This window comes from Pseudopipra pipra, chromosome 1 (assembly GCF_036250125.1).
Source record: "Pseudopipra pipra isolate bDixPip1 chromosome 1, bDixPip1.hap1, whole genome shotgun sequence".
In the NCBI taxonomy this organism is placed as follows: domain Eukaryota; kingdom Metazoa; phylum Chordata; class Aves; order Passeriformes; family Pipridae; genus Pseudopipra; species Pseudopipra pipra.
In genome coordinates this window covers 75,626,058-75,650,764 of record NC_087549.1, presented here as the reverse complement: position 1 = coordinate 75,650,764, position 24,707 = coordinate 75,626,058, and the positions used below count along the sequence as shown (strand labels likewise).

The window sequence follows — 24,707 nt, the reverse complement described above, 5'->3', positions numbered from 1 at the left end:
TCATATAGCTTTTCCTACTAAAATGCATCAAATCCTTATAGCTCAAGTAAAGCTCAAAGGGTAGAACAAAGGTCCAAACAGGTATCATTCACATAGGTATCACAGCCCTCAAAGTGCGAAGATGAGAAACATATTTGCAGCAAGAGAGGAAAAGCAGTCTCTTTCACAACAAACTCCATGCTTCTTGAGAAAGAAACAGATTTCTGCTGCAAAATTATCAGAAAGTAAATAAATAAATGAATAAATAAATAAAAAATCAAAGAAAACTGTTCCTGTCAGCAATTATTTCCAGCACAAAGCACCACACAAGGCCAGGAAGCTATAAGGAGAGAGCACAGGGAACTGAAAGTTTCTGCTTTGCTGGCTAAGAGTAATCTAAAAAATTTGGAGATGGAGCCCCAGCCATACCGTTCATACAGTCTCAAAGCAATTCACAGTTCTATGTTCCCAGCTGTGAGTTTCCAAGAGGAGGGAGATTTTTATGCCTGGAATGATGCACACTGCCAGGAATCCCATTCACACCTCACCTTTAGGTCCAAATGTGCTATTCTGCAGTTATGAAGATACTGCACAGCTTCCAGAATCTCTCCCAGGTAGAGTCTAATCTTCCCTTCTGTGAGGTTTCCCCATCGCACGATGTAGTCTAGAAGGCGACCCTGGTCAGCCCTGTTAGAATTACAAGGGTTATATTCTGGATAAATCCATGTATCAGAACCGAAAGGAAAACCTAACAGGTTATAGACTACAGGAACAACTGTAGCCTGCAGCACCTAGAAGACAGAGGACTATGGTATGAAGAGGAGATTTCATATCAAGCTACCAGATCACAACATTCCTAATTTACTTGTGCAGCCACTTGATACAAAATAACTGCTGGACCTTCAGACTAAGATAATCATCCACATATCAATTTAATATCTCAATTTGTTTCCTTCTGAGTAATAAACTAAACATTTTAGTAACAGTATTAGACAACTGCAATATTTTACTTATGTGCTTTCAAACTTTCATAAAATCTTAGAGCTCCTTATTCACAAACCCCTATAAATGCCCCAGAAACTCTGAAGATTTTACAGATAATGTTAAGAGTTCACACACATTTCTAATACTAGTATGTAGTTGGTGGAGGTCTCAAAGGTATCGATAAGGCCAATGAGCTGGGGATGCTGGAGATTCTGCATGACTCCAAGTTCATGGGTAACCTGGTCTCGCTTCATCAGCTTCTTATTCACAAACTTAGTGGCTACTGCTCGCTTGGTTCCCTTCTGGTCACACTTCTTAACGACAGAAAATCTGCCCCTGGAACACAACATCGAAAGGAAAGAATTAACCAAGAGATGCAATAAGGGCATACTTTTACTTGAAAGATATACTGCAAGAGAATCTAACCTTAGATCTCTAATAAGCTACCCTTACAGAGCAATTTCTGGACATAAGAGTTTTCAGTGCATGCACCTACTACAAATTGTGTCTGTATAAACCTGACAAAGATCTGTTTTATCACAACTGTAGAGAACTCAAGTCAGAGTAATATCCAGTTTCAAAGGTTACCACTAAATTGGACAACTGTATTTTCTACGTGACTTATTTTGCCCATTTTCAGACTTTTTTCTGTCTGTAATTTTCATAACCTAAATAAAAAAAGTTTAGGAGAGCTTCACTGCAGAAGCAGTGTCAGTCACTGTAAAGCACACTTACAAAAAAAATCCCTTAATCTATGACACCACTTCAGCCTAACTACATTCTGTTTATGCAGTGCCATCTAGTGCTGGTAAAACTTTTGCTTCCTCATTTCTATTTAATCCAATGCAATTCTGGCCTTTTAGGCTCATACAACAAGTATTTTTCAAGGAGAATTGAATTTTTGAAAGAGAAGACAGTATTTTGACGTAGACACACAGAACGCACCTGCCAAGCTCAGCCACTTCACTGTAGTGGGAATCAAAGTTGTCTTTCCAGATTACCATGATCCCATCACTTCCAGGACCTAGGGAAAAAAAAAAAAGAAAAGAGCGGGACAGTATGTCCAAGATTCATTATACTCAAATCTTAAACTAAATTGTTGTCATTGTAATCAATATGTTGTTCAAATGTTTGCAGAAGGAGAAATTTTGATTTCGTATCCTGTTATGGAATACATTTCAGGAAGAATTTGCCTCAGTCAGACTGGGCCCTATCATCTTTCTTTTGAAGCTGTGTCCATACTGAAAAACAACTCAAGGCCTCATATTGTCCATCCTCTTGCAGCTCAGAAATAAAATTATTTCTGTAGTCAACTACTTCATTGATAGTTTTTAATGACTGCTACAGCAACAGAAGATAAGGAGTATTCTTTACTCTTTGCACAAGGGCTGAATACAATCAAATGGCAAGTCAGTTCAAGTCTGAAAGACTAAAAAATACTTTTTTCAAAGCTTGAAGTTGAAACCTTACTTTGTGCTACAGACTTAGAGTTTTCATTTTACATTTATAGGCAGGGGAAATGAAGGGTAGAATGGCCCCAGAAAACTAGGGCCGGAACTTCTCCATAGAAGTAATGGTAGAGCTGAGTACGACTAGCAAAATACAGCTGCCTGTCCTTTAGAGTCTAGTTTCAGAGTAACCACAACATACCAAATTCTAGCTTAGTTTTGATGGAAAAGTAAACACTTGCTTTTGGACAAGGTCAGTAAGACCGAAGACTGTGTCTGAAAGACAGTAGTTTAGTCTACAAGACTTCCGTGACTCTTGATTCTGGTCAAATCAGTTTTAGGCTTCTGAACTGGTGTTGGAAGGACACTCATTACACTAGGTCCTTAAAGCACAGTTTCACACTGATTCTTATCCATCAGGAGTTTTTTACTCTCCTAACTAGAAAGTTTCCTTGGCTGAGATACTATGAGGGAAATCACCCCACCCTGTTAATCCCTATATGACACAGGGTGGCAGCAAGACAAACTGGATTACACACCAAAGTAGCCTGGCCAATGCAGCAGAACAAATTCTATAGTGGAACTAATTCAGGTACAGTGGATACTATATGTACAGGAATGAGTACCCTTGGCAAATTGAGGGAAACAGTAAAAAGAAAAGGCATCTTACATTATATCTGCCACTGGAAAAAAACAGTGACCAGGCAGTGTAACAGCTACCTTAAAAAGTAACTCTATTTTTCATGAAACATTAGTATAAAGATAAAAATTTAATTTTCTGACTCCTTTATATATTGCAGCACACTCATCCTAGGGCTTAACTACTGTCTGTCTTGGTCAGTGGGCAGGAAGTGCCTGGAATAATCACCACCTCAATGTCTTGGCAGTAAGCACTTACTGTGGCTGCCAATAGGCAGAGCTCGGAGTGGCAGCACTGGATATAAACCCCTGAAAATTTCAGATGAGATTTGGAAGGGACTTAGTTTTCACAGTCTAGTTTAACATTCAAAAAAATGTCAAAATTCTTTGAAAAAAAAGGGAATAAAGAATGTATTTTGGAGAGGTTCGGGACAACTGTAAAAGTCCCCATATTAGCTGGGACAGATGTACAAAGACAGAGAGCAGCACTTCATATCTTGTTTTCTTTTATATGAGTCAATTTGAGACAGACCCATTGCAGCTAAAATCTATGAATAAATTCTCACCAATGGATAAATATATGGGCCTCTCCATGGACTAAAGGACCTAGTTAGCATCAATTATTATGACCTGCATGTAAGAAAGCCTGCTATCCTTCTGTCTCTCTGTGCTTTCCCTGTTTCTAAAAATGGAGAATCTTGAACACTTAAGAATAACTGAATGTACAAACATGCACCAAAACTTATCATTATGTCATCAAACACATAAAATAAAAATCTTTTTCCCCCTTTGCTGTCTGCCTCCAAAACAGAGGCATTTTTCATCTTTGCAGGTCTCCTTTTTGTTCCCCCACACACAATCAGGTTGCCTCACTTCAGGTACTGAAATCATGCAACTTAACTGTAGATCAGTGATGCAAAGACAAGAACTCATTTTATGTTCTCCTAAACATTGTGGTTGTACAATTCTAGTAAAGGAAAATTTAAGATACAGAGTAATGCTACTCTTATCTGTACACTTTAGAAATTACAAGTTAGCATAATAATATTCATTGAGATTAAACTAAGAATGCTGATGATAAAATATGATTTTGAACTAATACTGGCAAAGTGAATGCATGTTGACAGTACTGTGTCAGTACATAATTTATGTATGAACCTCTAATCAGTTACATTCTAAAACTGTATCTATTCCTGCTAAATTAAGCAATATATCACAGGTAAAAAGGCTTGGTATGATATTGCTTTAACAAAGGGATGCCCAAGGGCTAAGCTTTTCTTTTTACTGTTCTGTGGGTACTAGACACTTTGAATGTAACTAGATTTTTTAAAAAAACAAAGAGACAGGCCTACCTAAAACTCGTAGACTGGCGGAAGATGAAACCGAACCCATATCGTTTGCAGCTATACACGTGTAGATACCATCGTCTTCTGCAGTGACGCCAATGATTTTCAGCGAAGCCTCTCCTAAGTCACTGGGAAACACAAGGGCATCTGTTAACTTTACATTAATTTTGCACACCTTAGGATATGAAAACTAGACAAAGTTAGATTGATACTGTTTATACTTCTTATTCTCCAGCCCTTATCTCTCTCTGGAGGAACATTACTAACCTTGTCCTTGCCATATCAGAAGTGTCTTCCAGATGTGAGTACTTTGTGTTCATCAAGTACCTTGGAATGTCCTACAGATTATTAGAAAAACATCCTCACTGACACTCTGTCTCAGCATGCCCCACGTTCCATTGTGTTTGAAAATTAAAGTGCTTTCCCTATTTCTTCCAGCTTCCTTTACCTTCTTCGAGTTATGAGAAGCTGTATCAACACAAACATCCATCATGGTTCCTTCTGAAAGGTTTGTTTCCATCCCTAACTCCCGGCAGATATCAGCTGATCTATCGTTTGTACTTTCAGAGCATTTACTCCTTGTAAGAGGGAGCTTCCTCTTCAACACAAGAGGTACATTTCACAACTTTGGAGACCTCAGAATCTGGGAGAATGAGGATGGGAGGAAACTAAAAAGGACTTAAGTTTTCCCTGTGCTTCAGGGCAGCAACAGCAATAAGCTATGTAAGACTACAGCAGAAAGATTCTGCAGACTCTTCCTTAATGTTTCTCACTTTTCAACCAGACGTTTTATTTGATGGTTTGTCTTTAAATGTCTACTTAGATCTTTCTCTGTGCAATTAATTTCTAGTACTCTCTTGACTATCTGCCATGGACATGAACAGCAGGTAATTTAATTTGCAACAGTCTCTTACAAATGTGAATACTTGGCAAGTTCTCCCTACACTTTACACCTCTAGGCTCAAAACAACCCTAACATTGTGTTATTTTTTTCCACAATAATGCATATTTTCAAGATCTTCTATCGTTCTTATTGCTTTCCTTTGGATTCATCTTAGTTACTACAAGTCATTTTACCGACTGAACTAAAAACTATTTGCCACGATCTTCACCACACAGTTTCGGGAGAAAAAAAGAAGGTAAGTTTAAGGAACATAGGAAGATGACCACCTTCCCCAGCTCAAAGAATATGTCACAACTATTTCTAAAAATCTGTCAGCCACCGACAACATGATTTACTGGATATAGTTCTGTAAGAGTAATGAGTAACAGTGAATTAAACCTAGCTAATCTAACTCTTACTCATCTCACAACAGCCCTGGATGCAGTAGCAAAGCTGCCACACTGCCTTTGTCACTCCATTAAAAACAAACAAACAAAAAAAACAAACAAAAAGCAGGAGCAGCAGGAAGTACAGAAAAACAGTATAACATGCCATCAAGTTTTCATAAAAGAGCTCTTCATTCTGAATTAAGAGCATACATAACATACTTCTTCACATTGAAGTTACTCAATAAACAAAATGAAAGAATGCTTTTTCAGAAAAAATATTTTTTACCATGCAGTTTCCCATTCCAAAATAACAGTTTCTCTTACTAATCAGGTGTTTGAGTTACCAGTTATTCTGTAAAGTTCTATCACAGCAAAGCTAAAACCAGACAAAAATGTTAATATCCATGTTTCAAAAATAAAGAGTGACATTGCCACCTCAGTAGGAACCAGAGGCTTTTCTTTGCAAATTACTGTAGTGTGATCTGAAAGCTACTAAAGGAAATGAAGGACTGGCAGGATCTGTCACTGTCACAACATCTGGCATGTCACAACATACTGTTCTGTTTCAAGCACCAGGTCAGCATGACAGAAGAACAGCTGCTGCAACAGTTAATCAGAAATAACGCATTAATTTTGTTTTTAAAAATCAAGTAAATATGACATTTTGACATCCCAGCCATACACAGAAGTTACACAACATTTCAGGAAAATCTCAGCTGTGAAATCTCCCTCTCTGTCTGAGGGCAATCCTGTCTTCATGCCTCATAGCCAAAAGCTGCCCTGCACCAGGACAGATAGAAAATACAACTGTTTCAGCATTTCCTTTTGAACATTGCACAAATTACTGTACCTGTATGAAATGCTGTGATGACCGTCATTGCTCAGTGTGTTATGATCAGGACCTTTCCAAGTAACTGAAGCCTTGGGGCGACCACAGACTTTACACCTAAGCACGATGGTCTCTCCTGTCTCACATGTTACCTCACTCAATGGAATTATAAACTCTGGGGGAACTGGAAAAAGAAAATTAATGGCATTAGGTCAACTGAAGTAAATACATTTAATTTCTATTCCTTGTGCTCTTTCTTTTCTATTAGACAAAATAGCAGGGTACTCTACATTTCCAAGATGTATCCATCCCTCTACTGTTGGAGCAGATCCATGCTTAGGCCACTTGCTGAGGCTCTGCAGAGGTAGTAAATTTTCCTCTACATGAACTTAGACACAACACTGCTGCTATGCCACAGATAACTGTGAAGCCTACCATGGTGAACCAAACGCCCTGTTTATGGCAAGCTGAGGAAACTCTACTGGGTAATATTTAAGGATGTGCCCAGCTAGGCTATCTGTATATCCAGTTGAGTTTGCAAAAGGGAACACAGAACACTTCATCCACCGAGGTGCTGTAGTGGTTTCCCTTTTCCATGGGTGAAACTCAGAAAGTTTGGTTCTGTGTATTATGCCAAAAATCCAGTTTGGCTCTGACCCCAAAGGGCCACTGTCTTTGTCCTGATTAGCCTCTGTACTGGAGAGGTCCTGAACATTCCCTAGGGTGCAAGGTTAAAAACAAAGCAGTTCCAACTCCAGGCCTTTTTACTTTGCAAATTCAGCAAGGCCCAACTTCCATACAGTCTCCATACAGAACACATCATATGGTCCTTGTGTTTTATGTTGTTTTGGATTTGTGGAAAAAAAAAAAAAAGTTCCTCACATCTTAAAAGGAAATATGACATTATTTCATTCTACCTTATCCAAAAAGAGCCTGTGTACATTTTGATACAATGCCCTCAGTTCCCAACATAACTGGTATCAAGCAAATGATGTTTTAATCAAATTATATTGACTGCAACTTCTAAAAAATTAAAGCAACTTACCATCATAAATGTAATTGGGGTTGAGAAGCTGAAAAGAAGAAATTACAGAATTAATGTCCTGATAACCTTATAATAACTTAAAGAATGGTAGAAAACCTAGTACAGTGATAGGTCAAAGTTAGTTGTACCCACAAAATCCATGAAACATCTAAACATTATTCAATAATTTCTGCATTACTCTTTTTTTTTTTCTGCAGTATCCTTTTGTTGTAGCATGCTTGCAGATTCAAAGATTATACCTTCCTGTTTTCAGAAAGGTCCATTAAAACCACTGTTGTCTTTGATTTCTTCCTGTGAAATTCTGACAGAAGCTACTTCAAAGAAATCCAAACCCAAAAACTTTCGGAAACTACTACATCTGTGTAACACTTACCTTTACAGAAACCTTGTTGGCAAGTCCTTCTCGGGATTTGCGGTAACCATTTTCTAGCTTGCCTTCCCTTTTGCCGTCTTTATCTTTTTTCTCAGATTTCTTCCTTAATCGGAGTGCTGTGTGCCAAGACGTTGACTTCCTGGACACAGAATGTGAAACTTCTATCAATTTTTTTCATGTTATGTGCTATACTATCTATTTTCAAAGGTCATTGGAAAAGTATGTCAAAATGTTATTTCTATGTATTACAGTATAGTGAAATGAAATTAAGTATTACGTAAGAGATGCCATCCTTGCCTAAAACTGTCAGCAAGCTAGTAATGTAGTCTGTATTTCAGTATTGAAATCATTGCTCAAATGGCAAACTTTCTATATGAAAATACAAACTGTCAATCAAACTGAGCAATGGTCAGTATGAAACCCATACCAAATACAGCCTACAGGAGCTTTATATAAAATTTCAGTGCTAAGAACTTTGATATAATTTCTTCCATTGCAGATTTGAGAGAGGTCTTCTGAGCAGAACCAGTTATTTTCATTTTCTTTGTGGCTCAAAGTGGAGATCTAGGAACTCTGAAATCTTGTTTCACTTGAACAAACATCCCCTCCCTGTTTTCCTAGACAGTGATGTCTAGACTGGTAACTCATTCTATTAAATAAACCATTGCTGCTCTTAGATCAGGCATTCTTTTCCCAGACGACTGGGCTATTAAACTTTTTAATAAAGAATATGTGCTTCAGGGATCTTTCTTACTAGCTTGTATTTTGAAGTTTGCTAAGCGACCTCTTAAGTACTCATTCTGCTTGTCGTTCCTTTATTTCTCAACGATCACATCAACTTTTGGTTTAAAAGGTTCAAAGCCTTGCCTAAATTGGAAGTTTTTCTTTCTCCTCCCCTTTTACACACACCCAGGCACTCACTTGATGGTTCCATCAGGGTTGTCAATGATGACTGCACTGGTATGCCCCAAGACATAGCCGGGAATCCAGCCCTCGGCTGCGGGGCACTGATCAGTGGCGGCTCTGAACACCAAAAACATGTTCTGTTGGTTGCTGGCTAGAATCTGCACGACCTCTCCTTGGTAGACATTTATCTCATCCTCCTTCACTGCCGTGTAATCGTGTGTCACCAGCATGGTGGAGATATTGCTACTGCTGCTACTTTCACTCTGCAAGTGTCAATCAGAAGCAGAGAGAAGGGGGAAAAAAAGAGAATCAAGTTTAAAGTTTGTGAAGAAGACTAGCTGTTCTTGGCCTGTTACATTACCTGCATAATCCACACAGTTTAAACTGTAGTCAAAGAAAAGAGCAACAACTTCTCTTTTAAAGCTGCCTGTGTCTATTTTTCTTGTGCATTAGTTTGATATTTGAATATCTTCACATACCACTGCTGCATAAATTGATTCCCATTACTTTTACTCAAGATTATTTCCATTAACTAAGAATCAGTTTATACATAGATCTCAACTCATCTTCTTTTCAAGCCCAGACATTGAACCTTGCATCTTCCTTAGGCAACAAAACTATAGTACAAGTATGTATGGTCTTAAAAGTGCAGTTTCAAAATCATAATCATTACCTCATAAACACTGAAAATTCCGACAACAAAAAATACATAGTCTTTCCTAACTATTTGTCAGATCTCAGACACCAGCCTTCTGCACACAAAACATGACAAGGTACAAAAGAACAAAACAGGCTTTTGACACTGTGTCTCAAAAACACAAGGCTTATATCTGGTTGAATCTCTATGATCAGGTTTATTCCTTAAAATGCAGAGGATGAGGTAAATTACTGAAATAAGAAGTGATTAATTTCTTGGTCAAAACAGGCCCACTATACTATCAGAATCACTTCTAATTGATTAGTGACTATGATAGCTGAGTGGTGTTGGCTGTTTATCATACACTTTCAACTACTGTTCATGATCCTCACTAAGCATTTGTAGAAAGCTAATTATGGTGGATCAGTTGTAATCATAGTACTTTCAAAAAAAAAATCCTTGTCCTGACCATAAATTCATTAGAAATTATTATTTTTTAAAACTAAGACTTATTTTGTCCATTTGCATGTATTCAGTATATGAGGTTTAATAAATGGAAGTGTGAAATCTGTTACAAGATTACATAACCTTCTCCCTCGATAAATTAAATCCTTCTTGAAACAAACTAAAACCAAACTGGATGGCCTACTAATGATGTGACATGAAGTGTGTATGTGTGTGTGCGCCTGTCTTTTGTCTCTGTTTTTATTTCAAATTGTTTCAGGTCACTCTCTACCAGTTAGGGCTCACTATTGCTCATTAGTAGCTGAGCTGAAGAAGGAAATTAGCACACAGGTGTAGCTGGAGACTCCTGTTGCCTATATAGCATAACCATATGTTAGCACCATGTATGCGCTAGTAGAAAGCTTGGCACGCAGGATTAAAAGAGTGTAATCTTTTTTCTCAAAACTGTGAAGTATTTCTCCCCTCAGTGTTGAGGAGATGCAGCAGGTGTCAGTGGACAGTGTGGTACACTGAAAGCCCTGAAAACCGCATTCTCTTCTAATCTGCTAATGGCCTTGAACAAGTCACTCCACCTCTCTGTGCCTGTGCTTCCCTATGAGTACTCTGGCTGAGAAACCAAGAGATTTGGAAAGGAACAGTTTCAGATTACTCATTCATAGCACATTCAGCACACTGAGGCTTGGGTTTCCAGTGACTGTACATTTTATTCTAGCTGGACTGTTACATTCAACTGGGTGATCCAAGTCTTTTTTTTTTTGCCTTATTAGGATGATGAAGCAAATGCTACTTCAGAGAGAAAGATCTTATCATGGATTGTACCTCTACTAAAGGATATTTACATTAATTTCAGATGCTGTATTTCCAGCAGGAGAATTTGTTTTTTCTAGTTTAGAGGACTGCCTGCATGCCCTTTCGTATTTACAAGCCCTTTCCACGATTCAGGCAAACTGGGCATAGCCAAACTGAACAAAGTAATTTAATTTTCAGTCATTATTTAAATTAAGATTACAACTTGCTACATTCTTTTACCTAGATGAAAAACAACTCTATTCAGAAAAAAGCTGCTTTTGTTAACTCCTCTTGTTACGCTTACAGGGGGGAAATGAAGGGAAGAAGCAATCTCAACCTAAGCACCAAACCTTGCCCCACACACTATTCTTGAACATACTGCTTCTAAGCATGCAGCAGAATTTGTGTAACTGAAAGACTGGCCTTTCTGTAACATAGTATTCCTTTTTAACATTTAAGTCTTGAAGGATCATATTAAACTGAATATTTCTTATTTTCAACAGGGACAGTTAAATCTGTTAAACAAACAAGTGTCTGGTAACTACTAAGTGACAAATGTTCTTGAGAATGTGTTTATACCAAGCATTCATTCTCACCACAGAAAGGTAGCCTTCTCTTCTGCCTTGCAAGGAAATAATTATTCTTGCACAGTTAATGTTTTTCTGCTTCAAGTTCTGCTTGTAATCACTGTCCTCAACTATGGGATTAGAGAAGGAGCTACAAATAAAATATAAAAAATTCCTCCCATATTCCTCAATTAGCAAAACCTATTCCTTTTTCTTCTTCGTAGAAGTAACTTTCCAAAAGTAATCAACCATAACCATATGCACATGTAAATATACACACACAAGTGGTTAAATCCAAATAAACCTTCACAACCCATTTTCTCTAGCTTGTTCAGTGTGGTGTGAAATCTTGCTGATTGGTCTATAAATGAGGTTATAAATGAGGACTGATGGCCCATCTCAATTACCAAACTAAAAGACACAGTTGTGAAGCAGAAGGCATGCATTCCATGATTACCTCTCACAGTGAGATAAAAACAACCAATGTTGTCTTTGCTGAGATAGTACCAAAATCCAAATGTTTTGCAAACTCAGTGCCATCCCATCTTTCCCTCTCTCTTTTTTTTAATGGAACAACCTGAATTAATATTAGGCAAGTCTCCTCTGCATATAAAAAGTACCACCATCTTGATTCATATACTATGCAGTAAGTGAGAAATATTCAAATTACCCCAGATATTATATTACATTACATCACATCACATTTTGCTAAACAGAAAATAAACACAAGACAGAGCTAAACCAAAAAAAAAGCTGAAGGAAGATTGGGATAAAAATACAAAACATGCAAAGCATAATTTTTTTTCTTCTGAAGCTATTATAAAAGTAAGTATAAGAACTAGGAAGTCAAGAAGGCATTGTATGTTAAACAGTTCTATAAAGATAAGCATGCATTTAAAAAAGGTCCAGCAAATTAGGTCATTTGTAAAATTGGTATTGCATACTATTTGTGAGAGAGTGGAAAGACAAACATTCATGAACACAACGCTTAGTGAGAGAAAAATCAAATGCGATTTTAAAAAGAAAGGCACCATAACCTGCCTACCACATCCATGGCAAGAGCCTCCACATTTTTGCTTTATATTTGCACATGCCCCTGTAATTGCTGTGTTGCATTCCTGGTGGATGTTAGATGTTATTACAGGTAATGTAGATTCTGTTGATACCCCAGATTTCCACACAAACACACCAAGTGCATACTAAGAGGCTGAATCTCCAGATACCCTAAACCAGTTCTTCTTAACAAAGGAAAAAAGGCAAGTGGAGCGGGTATTTGTTTTGATTGTAGTAGAAGGAAGATTATTTTAGCTAGGTTTTATTGGCCTATTTTGAGTGGATTGCAGAAAACTTCCTTGATCAAACACAGGATTTAAAAAGAGAATTTTGTACAACAACTAAGGCTGAAAGGAGAGAGGGGAAAATAAATTAATAAAAAAATAAAAATCAAGTAGCCCAGGGACCGTAGATGTCTCCACGACAATGGTGGCGAATTTGTGCGTGAGAGGGAAAAAAGCCCCAAGGCAATCTGCCAAACTCTTGAAGTCAGGTTTAAGTGCTGGCGCAATGCATACCCCAAGGTGCTCTGGCTGCCACGCTTCAGCATGTTAATTATGTGCCTTCAAATTAGAGACGAAAAAAGCAAGGACAGCGAGTTAGTAGTTATCGGCTTAGCGACTCATGTTTTCAGCAGAGGCAGAAATTGCATCTAATGTTAGCAGTTGCTTTTGTGTCTGTATACATAGCTATGTTCGTATGTATACATACACAGAGAGGTAGACACTCTTGTTCTTTTTAATGTGCAGAAGATATTTGAACAGTTGATTATTTCAGAGCAGTACAGCACTGGAGAGTCAGAAGTTAGTACGAAGAATGATGGCAACGCACAGAAAGGGAGCATGGGAAGGTTTTAGAAGAGCTCGCAGGACAGAGGTGCTCCGCTCTTACCCCATTACTCTGGGTGGAGTGAACTGACTGCTCGCTGGTCGAGGAGCATGTGCTCATGCGGTCTGTGTCCTTGCTGTGTGAAGAGTGGCGGTGGACCTGCCGCTGGAGGGAGTCATTGTCCCCAGGGAAAGTGAAGGAGCCAGGGCGGCTGGCAGGGGATGCTGGGATGGAGCTCCAAAAGGAGCCCTTCTGCAGGGGGCTGCTGGGTGGAAAAGTTTCCTTGCCAAAGGGAGAAGGGAAAGTCGTGGAGAGAGGAGAGTTCATTGGTGAGATGGCCCCTGGCCTTGGCTTCCCAAGCGTCAGTGATCCTATGCTGTTTCTTGTTCGACTGTCCTCTGAGTTTCCACGTGAGTCCTTCTGGGCTCCATCAGCTGAGCCAGAAATATTTCCTGCTGTCTTCCTGGGACTTTCAATAACTTTCATCTTGGGAATCTGTTCAGCTTCTCTCTGAGGACCATCCGGCTCTGCATTGGGAGGGTGCCTGTCTGGCTGGCTCAGGCCAGTTTCTAAGGAGGTGTTGTAGTGTGGCAGGGAGTGATTGTGAATGGACATACCTGACATCTTGTCTGCCTCTGCTTGGGCCGAGGCTGCAGAGGAGACCAGGACTGGGGAATGGTGTCTGACAGGCTGGGGGATCCGGGATGGCCGGCTACGGCTGGAGCTGGGGATGCCACTACAGCTGCTGGGGCCGCTGCTGTTACCACTGCTGCTCCCACTGCCGCCTCCACCACTGCTGTGGTTCCTCTGGTACTCGATTGGGGACGTCAAGGCTGCAATGGGGGCGGGTGGGGAGGCGATCGGGGAGAGAGAGGGCAGGAAAGAGAACAGGAGCAGTTTAAAACAGACATGTTTACTGGCAGAAAGGGGAGTGCTGTTCAAATAAATTTCCATAACAATGCTGGTCAAGTCACTTTTCTATATCTCACCTTCATGACCTGCTACATTAGCCTATATTAACAATTAAGAATCTGAAAATAGGAAGAAATGTTTTCCTCTAGGATCACATTGTTAGTCAGCAGCCAAGCTGGGAAAAAACCAAGTGTGACTCCAAATTCTTTATTGTAACTCTTTAAAAAAAGTCTATATTGGGGCAACAACTGATAGATATAAAAATACAGCAAGAACCTTCTAGTGTCACAACAGACACTACCACCTTCTACTTTTCTCCTGCAGAATCTGTATGTTGCCACAATAAGATGTGACAACAATGGCCACCAAAATAACACAAGCAAAACATATTCTGAATAGATGCTTAAAATTCCACTAGGGTTTAGCATTTAAAGGCTTGCTTTGCTTAAAAGGGGTACACAAGCTCTCCACCTCAACGGATGGTGACAATCTTGATTCACTCCTACAAAACATTTGGAAAATTTCACCAAGAGAACACCATGTAAATTCAGACTACCGCTCTTATTATAAATGCTAGCATCTGTTCTGAAGCAGAAATGCGGCACATATCCCCCAACTGTTCTGTATTAGCTCAGGAAAAAGAAAACTTACTGGTCCAAGAAACAACAGATGAAAGAATCAAGTAATTCAATTATGAACCTTCAGTGAAAGGAAATAATTTACCATTTAAAAAGTTGCGCTGGTTTTCCAAAATTTGGTTAATTTCATGGATCCATAACTGACGGACTCCTGGACTGGCAGAATGCAAAATAAAGGTTTCCGTGACATCGCCCGTCCTTGATGTTAGTGCAAATTTACATGGATCGCTGTCCACATTTTCCTCCAGGGAAAGGCAACTCACCTTCATGAAAAAAAGATAATTTATTTGTGCATTTTATGTGAAACATACCTCTAAAAATCTCTTACTTAGGAGCTTAGATCTTCAAATGATAACTGTTCTTTCCTTCGGTAAAGTAATACCATGAAATGAAGGATTACAGTAAACTGAGGATTCGTGTACAGTTTACTGACACACTTGCCTGAACAATCTCCAGCTGGTCAGCATGGCCCAATGTTCTTCATCATCCCTCACTTTCCTTTCATGTTAGTTAAAAAGCTAAGCCTGCCAGGGAGCTCTACCACTGGCCCACACCAAAGGCTTCAGCTGCAGATACAGCAATTCCTTGGACCAGGCTGTTCAGCTAGCACTATAAACAGGAGGCTCAGCCAGCAGACAAAGCACCAAGGTGAATTAGGGGAAGCAGGGTCCACCCAAAACACTTCATGAGGAGGGCTGCTGGGCTCTAATATTATCAAGTTTTTTTGACAAGCTTGAAGTGAGGGAAAACGCTTTTTGTTTGAGGGAGAGCTGACACATCTAAGAAGGTCGCACTACTTACAAATATTATCTACATATTTGAATATCAGAAAGAATATATAAAAAGTTATTAAATCTATTTGCAATTACTTTGCTATGTGTTGTACACATAGCACAGAGCTTAAAACTAAATTCTTTGTGAACGCTTGTCCAGCTTTGTGCAAGAACACCTGTCTTCATATGCTTCATGTAGGTAGCATCAGATCCAAAGATTTCCATATATCATCAGAGTGAGAATAGATTTGGTATTTCAGGAAATAACTGACACCTCACTGTGCTCTATGATTGCACATCTAGATGTCACTAGTGACTCCCCACAGAATGAGAAACTGTTACCTTAGCAGAGTTTGTGCAGGGGACACAAAGACTCACACACAACAGTTACCTTGATACTGTTTTTAAACAAGAATCCGGGCATGGAGAAACCCTTCTTTTTATCTAGCAGCTCACTGAAAATGACAATCTGCTCAAAGAGGAAGACCCGTCTCTCCTTGCAGCGTGGCAGAAGTCCCGCATCCTGGTCTGTAACCAAGAATGTGTCCTGGAGCAGGAGCTTACCCTGGGCTACAATTTTACCCTAAATACAGAGGGAAGCAGAAACACATTTAGTGCAGTTCTTCATTTCTTTCCCCAATCAATCTTTTTGAGCAGATGCTCATGCTAAATAACGTTCTATATTTCCCAACTTCCAACTGTCAATGACCATTATATATCCATTGCTCCTCCTATACACAAGACATTCTTGTGCCCTTTCTCAAAAAAGCAAACATCACGAAGATAAAAAAACCCAACCAAACAAACCCCCCAAAAGCCACTCCCACCCTTTTCAATTCATACTCCATTTTGAGGCTTGGAACACTAAGGCTTTCATTTCTCTATTCTCAATAACTCTAACAGTTACTTATATATTCTTCCAGTGCCTTCCAGGGTGCTGAATAGGGGAAGAATTCAAGTTCATACCTGCATCATAGAATATAAAGGGCTTTGCAAGCAGAACTTGTGACTGTGGTCTGAAATGATACATACTGCTTCAACAACCAATTTCCAGCTCTTCTAGACTTAGCAAAACAAGGAGAAAGATTACGGTTGCCTCATGTACATTACTGAGGTCACTTAGTGACTCCTCCTTTGTCTACACTACTGAAATCAGGGCTGCTAACCTGCTGACAACTGATTACTTCACTATTTTGCAAGCCTTTTTTAGTCAACAAGGGAACTGCAATAACACCTGCACTTTCTAGATTTTGCAGAAGGACTTACCTAGTGTGACTGACATGGCAGGTGAAGTATCCCAGGAAAAAGTCCTTGACAGGGCTAAGACTTGATTTTTCATTCACTGCTTTTTGCACCAGCTAACCAGATAACAAGGTAGCACTCTACCTCATTTTCTCCCCACAACATTAATGGTTAATTTCTAGAGAACCTGACGAAATCTCTAAGCAAAACTCCAGCCAACTTACATCAAATCCTTGCAGGCGGCCAACATTCATCATGTCATTACACCGTTTTGGTACTATACACATGACCTCTACAGCTTTCTGTTCAAGACAAATAAAAAGTCAAAGCTTTATTTTCCAAATGAGTTAGCAGCATAACATTTTGTTTAATTTGATATGGTTGCTTTAGAACAGAAATGCAGTAAGTAAACACTTGAAATCACATTCTCAGGAAGATCAGAAAAGGAAAGTAACTCTGCCAAAACAAGAGAAGTTCAGAGTTAAGAGAATTCATGTCACTAAGAGAAAATGTTTCAAGTACCTCTAGTTCTGTTGTGTCAAGATTAGCTTTTTTAGAATATTTGAGGAAGTCCTGAAAAAGAAAAAAATCTGAATTTACTATCCTCTGTCAGAATATGACAAACTGCAGAAAACACACAGAAAAATTATATTTTTAATGTTTTTGTTTAAGATTTATTCACCATTTGGACTTAGCTCATACAAGAACTGTGTTACAACAGAACTCTCTTCAGTAAACACTTATGTGACATTAAAATGGTTGCAGGTGTAGATGGAGACGCTGGGATCAGTCCCAACAACTCATATCACTTTTACATCTGAAAACAGTTGAGAGTTCTTTCTCCTGTTCATATGACACTGGTAAAAATTCTAAATATTTCCATATCTAAACATTTGGTCTCTTAAAAGAAGCAGCAAATTTCTGCCCAAGCTATTTACTGCAATTTTTATAACTAAACATTCTCAGAAAATAATCATTTGGTATTGCTTACAAATCTGGGTTCTGCTTGGGAGAAGGGTGGAAAAATATCAGCAATAATTAAAAAAGAAAACATAGCTATTAATACATCTATAACATATCTGTTAACACATTCATCTCTACATCACTTTACCTTTAGTAACAGCTGGTATTTCATAATTCTCTGCACAGGTTTTATTAGCAAGTCCGTGAGCTGAAGTCTGTGGCCAAGGCGTTGCTTTAGATCCTGAGAGTTGTAAAACAAACATTTTTGTTTGTTCAGTAATAAAGAACTTTGGTTTTGAGTTAAAAACACAGTATTCATACCAGTATATGGAGAGATATATACATATAGAAGGATGTATCAGTATTAATGGCAATCATACCAGAAATTGGCAAAAGTCAGAGCAGAATTTAATCTTCAGTTAGCAAAAGTTGGAGTCCTTCCCTTATCTGTATCACCTTTGTTTTCAAAGTATTCCCCTCTGCAAGCATCTTTCATCTCTTTTTTTTGACAAGGCTGCATAGTGAAATGTAATTTTTCAGTCACAGGTTGTATATAACCTATTTTCAACAGTGATCTCTGCTCATCCGAAATTGCCATTTCATATAATATGCACTGGTAACTGCCTGGCCTAGGGCTAGTAAGGACAAGACTCTACTGATTAATTAATATCTTATACCTAAACTTTGGTTTTCATCTCTAGGAGTCTGTATCAGATTTGAGGAATTAGAACAGAAGTGGCAAGAAATTATAATTGAAAACAGTAATAATAATATCTGCTGCATTTGTTTGGTTGGTTGGTTTTTGGTTTGATCAACAGATCTGATAATGCTTATGATTTGCACACACCCTTCACCTGGCACATCCTCTCTCAGGAACTTACCTCAAAAAATGTATCAATGTATTCTGAGACGATGTGCTCAGACTTTGGTTTGTTTTGGCAGTAAACTATGTACATGTGCAACCTTCTCTCCTGGAGGAACAAAGACACAGAATGATACATCATTATCAAGAAAAACATGCCAGATTGAAATGGAGCATTATTTTAAGAAGTACAGCTGTTCAAAAGTATGAACTTAAAAAAACTTTGAGGAAAAGCAGTTACATATGCAGAAATTACAGATCTGAAAACAGATTTATTTGAGAATATCATTATGATTTTAAAAGGCAACACAAGTGAAAAATATTCCCACAGTTATAAATCCTCCTGAACAACAGGTGTTCAAGGATGATAGCTCAGCAGGTCCCACAATAAAGTTAAGTATGAAAATGGTTATCTTTTTCCTTTAGCAAGAGCAATGAGAGGTTGGACCAGATGACACCGCAGTGGTCCCTTCCAACTTAACCATTCTGTGATTCTGTAATGCATGTAGTCTCTGAAATTTAATATTTTAAAATTTTATTTTAATAATCTGATTATTATTCTAATTTATTAGAATAATGACCTCCTCCTGTTTAGATTTACAGAATAGTTAGGAGAAACCTCTCGAGTACTCTGTTTAGTACCGTCTGTCCTACTGGAGTTTGAGTGCGGATGTAGGTGATGAAGCCTGGAAATGGCAGCGCTAGTATTTTTTAACTCTGACGCTTTATTTTGTGAAAGTGCTTTTAACAACAAAGCAACAAAGAACAAGAGAGAGAGAATAACTTCAAGATTTGTTCTTGGTTGCTGATCTTGCTGGTTAAGAAGCGCAGACATACCATAAGTGTCACCTACTCCAAACTCTTTCCTATCACTTTGCTAGCATTGGTTTGCCATTAGAGGCTTTGCTGCCCAGAGTACTGACCAGTGAAGACAAATGGTAATGAAAAAAATGAAGAAATAAGATGGAGATTGAAAAGGACACAGGACATAGATTAAGAGCAGGAACTGAATCGCTGTATCCTAGCTAATAGTCAGGGCTTTCCTAGAGGATGCTGTAATAATATCACAGCTTGCCTTTCCATCTGAAGTGATAAAGGTGACTTTCAAAGACAACTCAGTTACAAATAATACCAGGAGAAAGTAAAACAGCAATCAGAAAGAGGGACAATTACTTCCTACAGGTTTTGCATTTTACCAGCAACAAAATTCTCAGAAAGGGGGAAAGGATACAGAACTAGACTGCACTGAAACTGGAAGGAAGAATGAGCCTCTTTAGTATTTTTATATATTATGTTCTGTGGTACTGCATGGATACCTGGGATTAGAAGGCAGGTGTCATATGAAATGACAATTCCCTTGCACCAAAGTGTAACTGAATTGAGAAATGGGGTGCTCATTTATGTTTACTCCCCACACAAAGATATCAGGGGCAAAAACTACAGCACTTACTTATTTACAAGCTCTTAAAAACTCTCTCTCCATATCTTACAGTGACAAATATTGTACAGCACTTCTACTGTGTTGCACTTAGTAATCAAACATGTTGGGCAGTAGCAACAATAGAGTTTGCCAAGGACGATGTTTGCACTTACATGCTTAACAAACAGGGATCCTAGCTTTTCTGGATCTTCAAGGCACTTTTCCAACTCTCCTAAAAAGAAGCTGAACATAAATAGAATAAGTACTTTCGTTGGTTTTGGTTTTTTTTTCCTGATAGTACACATTATAGCAACAGGTGTATATATATATATATATGTATCTGTATATATATATTATATCTAGCAACTTTGCAAGGGAAGTGGTCTTACTGCAAGGCAAGACACTTTGTGTCCCATAACAGCAGCTTTGGATATTAATGTATGTCCAAAATTACAATGTTAACAGTGTAATATTTTAATGTAATTTTTAAAATGGAAAACCCCCTAGTGTTCACTAATAAAATTATTTCATTTCATATATATTGATTCAAAGCTTTCTCCTTCCTAGTCTGAATGCCTGAGGTGCTAATATTGCTATGCTAACCCCTAGCAAGTTCTATAGACTGTATTCTTAGAGAGAAAACAAAGCCTCAAACAATGGAGATACTTCTTGTACTTAATACTATCCATACTAGAGATTCTCAGGTGAAGCACTTGTTATATATATATATATACATATATATATGCATCCTTGTTTATAGATCTTCACACCAATATTTGTAAGCTGAATCTACAACTCAAAGCACAAGACTAACTGTTTTTACCTTGTATCTGAATATTTGAGGAAATAAAACAATGTCTTGAAGTCAGTCTAATATTTTTAGGTAGAACAGTTCAGCAGATAGTTTTCAAGTTAATACATACTCTCTGTGCCAGTCATAAATCTGGTGAATGTTTCCAAATACAATCTTGTCTTTGCCTTTCATATCATCAGGTACACCATCTTCCTTCATAAGTGCCATATAACCCTGCAACAGTCCAAGTAAATTCACTGTGAACATTCTTACTCTTAAAAAAGTGAGCTTTCTTTTAATCCCCATTTTCCCAAAAGCTGTCCAAATTGCCCATGGCAACTGCTTGCTTGTTTTGGACACAAAACCAAAGCAAAAACCTGCTCTATAACATTGAGCACAGACACAAAGTATCACAAATTGACTTGAGGCTGTCTGCACAACACTGCCTGGTGCTAGAAAAATGAATTCACTCCAGCTAATTTAGCCTGTGTGGACAGAACCAAAGCATGAAGGAAACTTCCACAACCCTTCTTCTTATTGTCTGAAGCAGCTGCAATGCTTTGCCAAGTAGGGCTGCTACTGAGTACATGTCAGAGCTGCTGAACTGGCTTCTGTAGTGCTTTGCTCAGTGTTTCTTATTTCAGTCATCCACACTAACCCTACACCAAAGAGGAAGAAAGCTGCTGTACTGCCTATGGGACTGCACTGCATGAACTACTACTTGCAGTATGAACAAAACAAACACAAAGAAGCCGAACATCAATTCTGTTAGCAAGCATTCTAGCTGCAGTAATGGTCCTTTTTCATTTTCCCATAGTCTCAGCCTATTTTTGGTATCTACACAGTCATGTCACCGAGCAATTCTATCATATAGTTAGAGCTGGGAGTATTTTAAATTTTGTAATATTCGTGCAACTCTATTCCTTTTTTTTTTTTTTTTAAATACTTCTATTCCTAAATAGCCAGGTCTGGTTTTGGTTTGCCAAGTTTACGTTTTGATGTCTAGCATTTTCATCAGGAATTATTTTGTTAGTTACAAAAATACATCTATTCATAGCCTTCTAATGCACCCTTTAAATACTGTAAAAACACTTCTCACAATGCCAATCTTTCTTTCCTTCCTTCCCTCTAAAACAGAGTTTAAGAATTGAACATTCTTAGGCTGAAATTCACTGTCATGCTCATTCTGTTTTTCCAAATGCATCTTGTTGGTAGCTGAAGACTGAAGAGAGATGTATGATGTTATGTCATTTTACAGCAGGGGAAGCTAGGAAGTCTAAAAGAAGTCCAGCAGTAGGAGAGGAAGGTGGACTTTCAAGTCCTGTATGCTGAACTACAATTTTTTTTTTTAAATTTGGTTGTGCTAAATAAGACCATCTAGCCTAAGATAATATTAGGTCAGAGGTAGTGATCTTAAAAAAATGACAAAGAACTACACTCTTCAGAAGAACAACAAGGTGGACACAATAAGAGGAACCAAAAAGGGAATAAGATATGATGCAGCATTTCTAATACATTAAAAGCCTGCAGGAGGGAAAACTCAAAATGCAAACTCCCAAATTTTCAGTTTCTTCATGTGTTTTGTTTTGAAAAACATTGTGAGGTTCAAGCTGCACAGCTGGTTAGTATCATATTTAAAAAAAAAGAAGAAATTAGGAGAAAGTAAAACATCATACCTCAACTACGTAGCCCAGATCTCGCACATAATCTCGTTCTGTCTCCACTAATTCCTGTAAGACATAGCTACAGGGGAAGGAAAATGGTGAACATATATTAAAAAATTAAACACATTCTTCAAGAGGATTAATGGCACACAACTTCTTAGACATTTGCAATCACATGTGTTTGATAGGCAGAACTGAAATGGAAGAATTATTGTACGTTGGTTCTAAGTAAGATACTGCTTTGACTTTGAAACTGGAAAAGGCTTGCTTCTGTTTATCTAAAGTCAGATGTTTTCTTAAACATGACATTAAAATTAAACATTTAACTATTGTTTAAAATAAAATGCTATTATGTCTCTGGTCTGGAGACTCTTAACTATATGAACTGTTATTTCTACACACAGGTTTAAAAAATGTGGAAACTAGACATGTTTTTGTTCTACCATGGTAACAGTTTACTACTACATAAAGAAATAACGTGTGGGATGAAGCAGAACAAGGGGAATGACCATTTTTTTGAAGCCTAATAGTCTTTTGGACATTTAAAGATCAGCATCTTCCTGAATAAATAAGAGTGACACATAACAGAAGTTAAACACGGGTATGACTAAGATTAAAAATCACAGGAAATTGAAACTGCAACGAATGTCTGAGAAACATAACTACTGAGTAAAAATGTGGTCTTACTGTCGTCTTTTTAAGGAGCTGGATTTCCTTTCTTCCATCTCATCAATGGGTGACGAGGAAGATAGAAGGGAGTTATCTGAAGGGTTAAAGGATGGACTGCTGCTGTCACCTTGATCTACCAACAAGGAACTTGGACGGTCCTCCAGAGCCTGAGAAGGTATTCAAGACAGTCAGCAACAATGATTTATTTCTCCTTTATTCACGAGACACATTACATGCAGCTGTATAAAGGAATCTATGGGAGATCAATTACTGTTATTTATCTTGGCAGATTTCAAGCCTCCAGGAAACCAGCCAACACTATGGGTTTTCCAAGATAACAGCCTTATAGAAGCACATTTGGGATATGACAGTCTTTCCTTCACAGGAAAGAAAGGAGTTGAGTTGGTTTAAGCAGCAATGGTTAAAAGTCAGAGTATCCTGCTCAGGATGTAAGTATTTTTATGGGGAAAGCTACACAGATGTGCGCTCATTGCCAAGGATTAAATTATATTTGTCGCATTTGAGTTCTGGCATATACAAGTTACTTCCAATAATAAATAAAACATCTTTAAAGGAGATTTTTTCGATGTTACATTTTTTAACAAAGTAGCATTCTTTGTAAGACATTTTGTTTATCTTATTAATTAGCCAAAATAGTGACTCAGTAAAGAAAATAATGACTTCTACACTATCAGTGTTGCTTGTGAGCTTCATGACAGTTCAGATCTTAGGAAAGAATCCCTGTTTCCTGTGCCAAATATACTTTCTCCTTTGCACGGACCTCACAGGCTTCTGTTTGTACAAAGGATGTAGAAGCAATGGGAGAAATAACACAAACATCTATGAAGCATTTATTGGATTTTTTTAATTCAGGCCCATAATCTTGGATGAAGCTACAGTTAAACATCACATTTTCCTTGCATGTGATACAGCTTTTAATGCAAGACACATTTACTTCACCAGGGTGGGGTTCAGCTGTAATCTTTTTTCTTTTCCCACAAAAAGTAAAAAAAACAATTATGATATGACTGGCCCAAAAACCAGGGGAAGCTGACCCTTGGCTAAAATTGTGAAATGAGAACATCTCCACCAGGGACTATATGCATGGACCATTAGGTTATATACACTGCTGGGCAGCCTGCAAGACACACGGACTACCAAACTTTACATTTACAAAAGACTGTGTTGAATTTTCTCATAGATTACTTCCTATTCACTGTTCTGGTGCAAGAGAAGTAAAAAGCACAACAGCGTGTGTACAAAATGACCCGTACATTACCCCAGAAAGTGATTTTTGAAACAGGCAGCAAGTTTTAAAAGTCAGTGGAAAGAATGTAGCTTTTCTTTGAATAGCAAGTTGGGACTTGAAGACACAACTTCCTTAGACACATGCATCTGCTAGTCAGCCTCACCATTTTACTTTTGACGAGCTCTTCAATCGCACTGACTAGTTCTGCAGCACTGGGTGTCTCGGAGCTGGTCGGCCGCACCAATAATCGAGATGATGTCTGTGCAATGACACAAAGGAAGGAAAATCCCAGAGTTAGCCTGGTACTTGCTCAAGGATCAAGAGACCTCCTTCACTTCTCTGTCAGACAAAGGTACCTGACAG

At 38.3% G+C, this 24,707-nt stretch overlaps 1 protein-coding gene across 1 annotated transcript in view; it reads right to left on the bottom strand.

Annotated features, from left to right (window-relative positions):
* Positions 1-24,707, bottom strand: part of TRIO (trio Rho guanine nucleotide exchange factor) — a 248,913-nt gene that overhangs the window by 3,509 nt on the left and 220,697 nt on the right. The window contains 20 exon segments of the mRNA XM_064661587.1: positions 528-666; positions 1,099-1,299; positions 1,909-1,987; positions 4,403-4,524; positions 6,519-6,681; positions 7,543-7,570; positions 7,916-8,054; positions 8,837-9,084; positions 13,223-13,992; positions 14,795-14,972; positions 15,874-16,065; positions 16,949-17,026; positions 17,247-17,297; positions 17,836-17,928; positions 18,569-18,658; positions 20,143-20,212; positions 20,893-20,996; positions 22,439-22,505; positions 23,114-23,262; positions 24,508-24,603. Coding sequence (XP_064517657.1) covers positions 528-666; positions 1,099-1,299; positions 1,909-1,987; positions 4,403-4,524; positions 6,519-6,681; positions 7,543-7,570; positions 7,916-8,054; positions 8,837-9,084; positions 13,223-13,992; positions 14,795-14,972; positions 15,874-16,065; positions 16,949-17,026; positions 17,247-17,297; positions 17,836-17,928; positions 18,569-18,658; positions 20,143-20,212; positions 20,893-20,996; positions 22,439-22,505; positions 23,114-23,262; positions 24,508-24,603 — 3,057 coding nt within the window.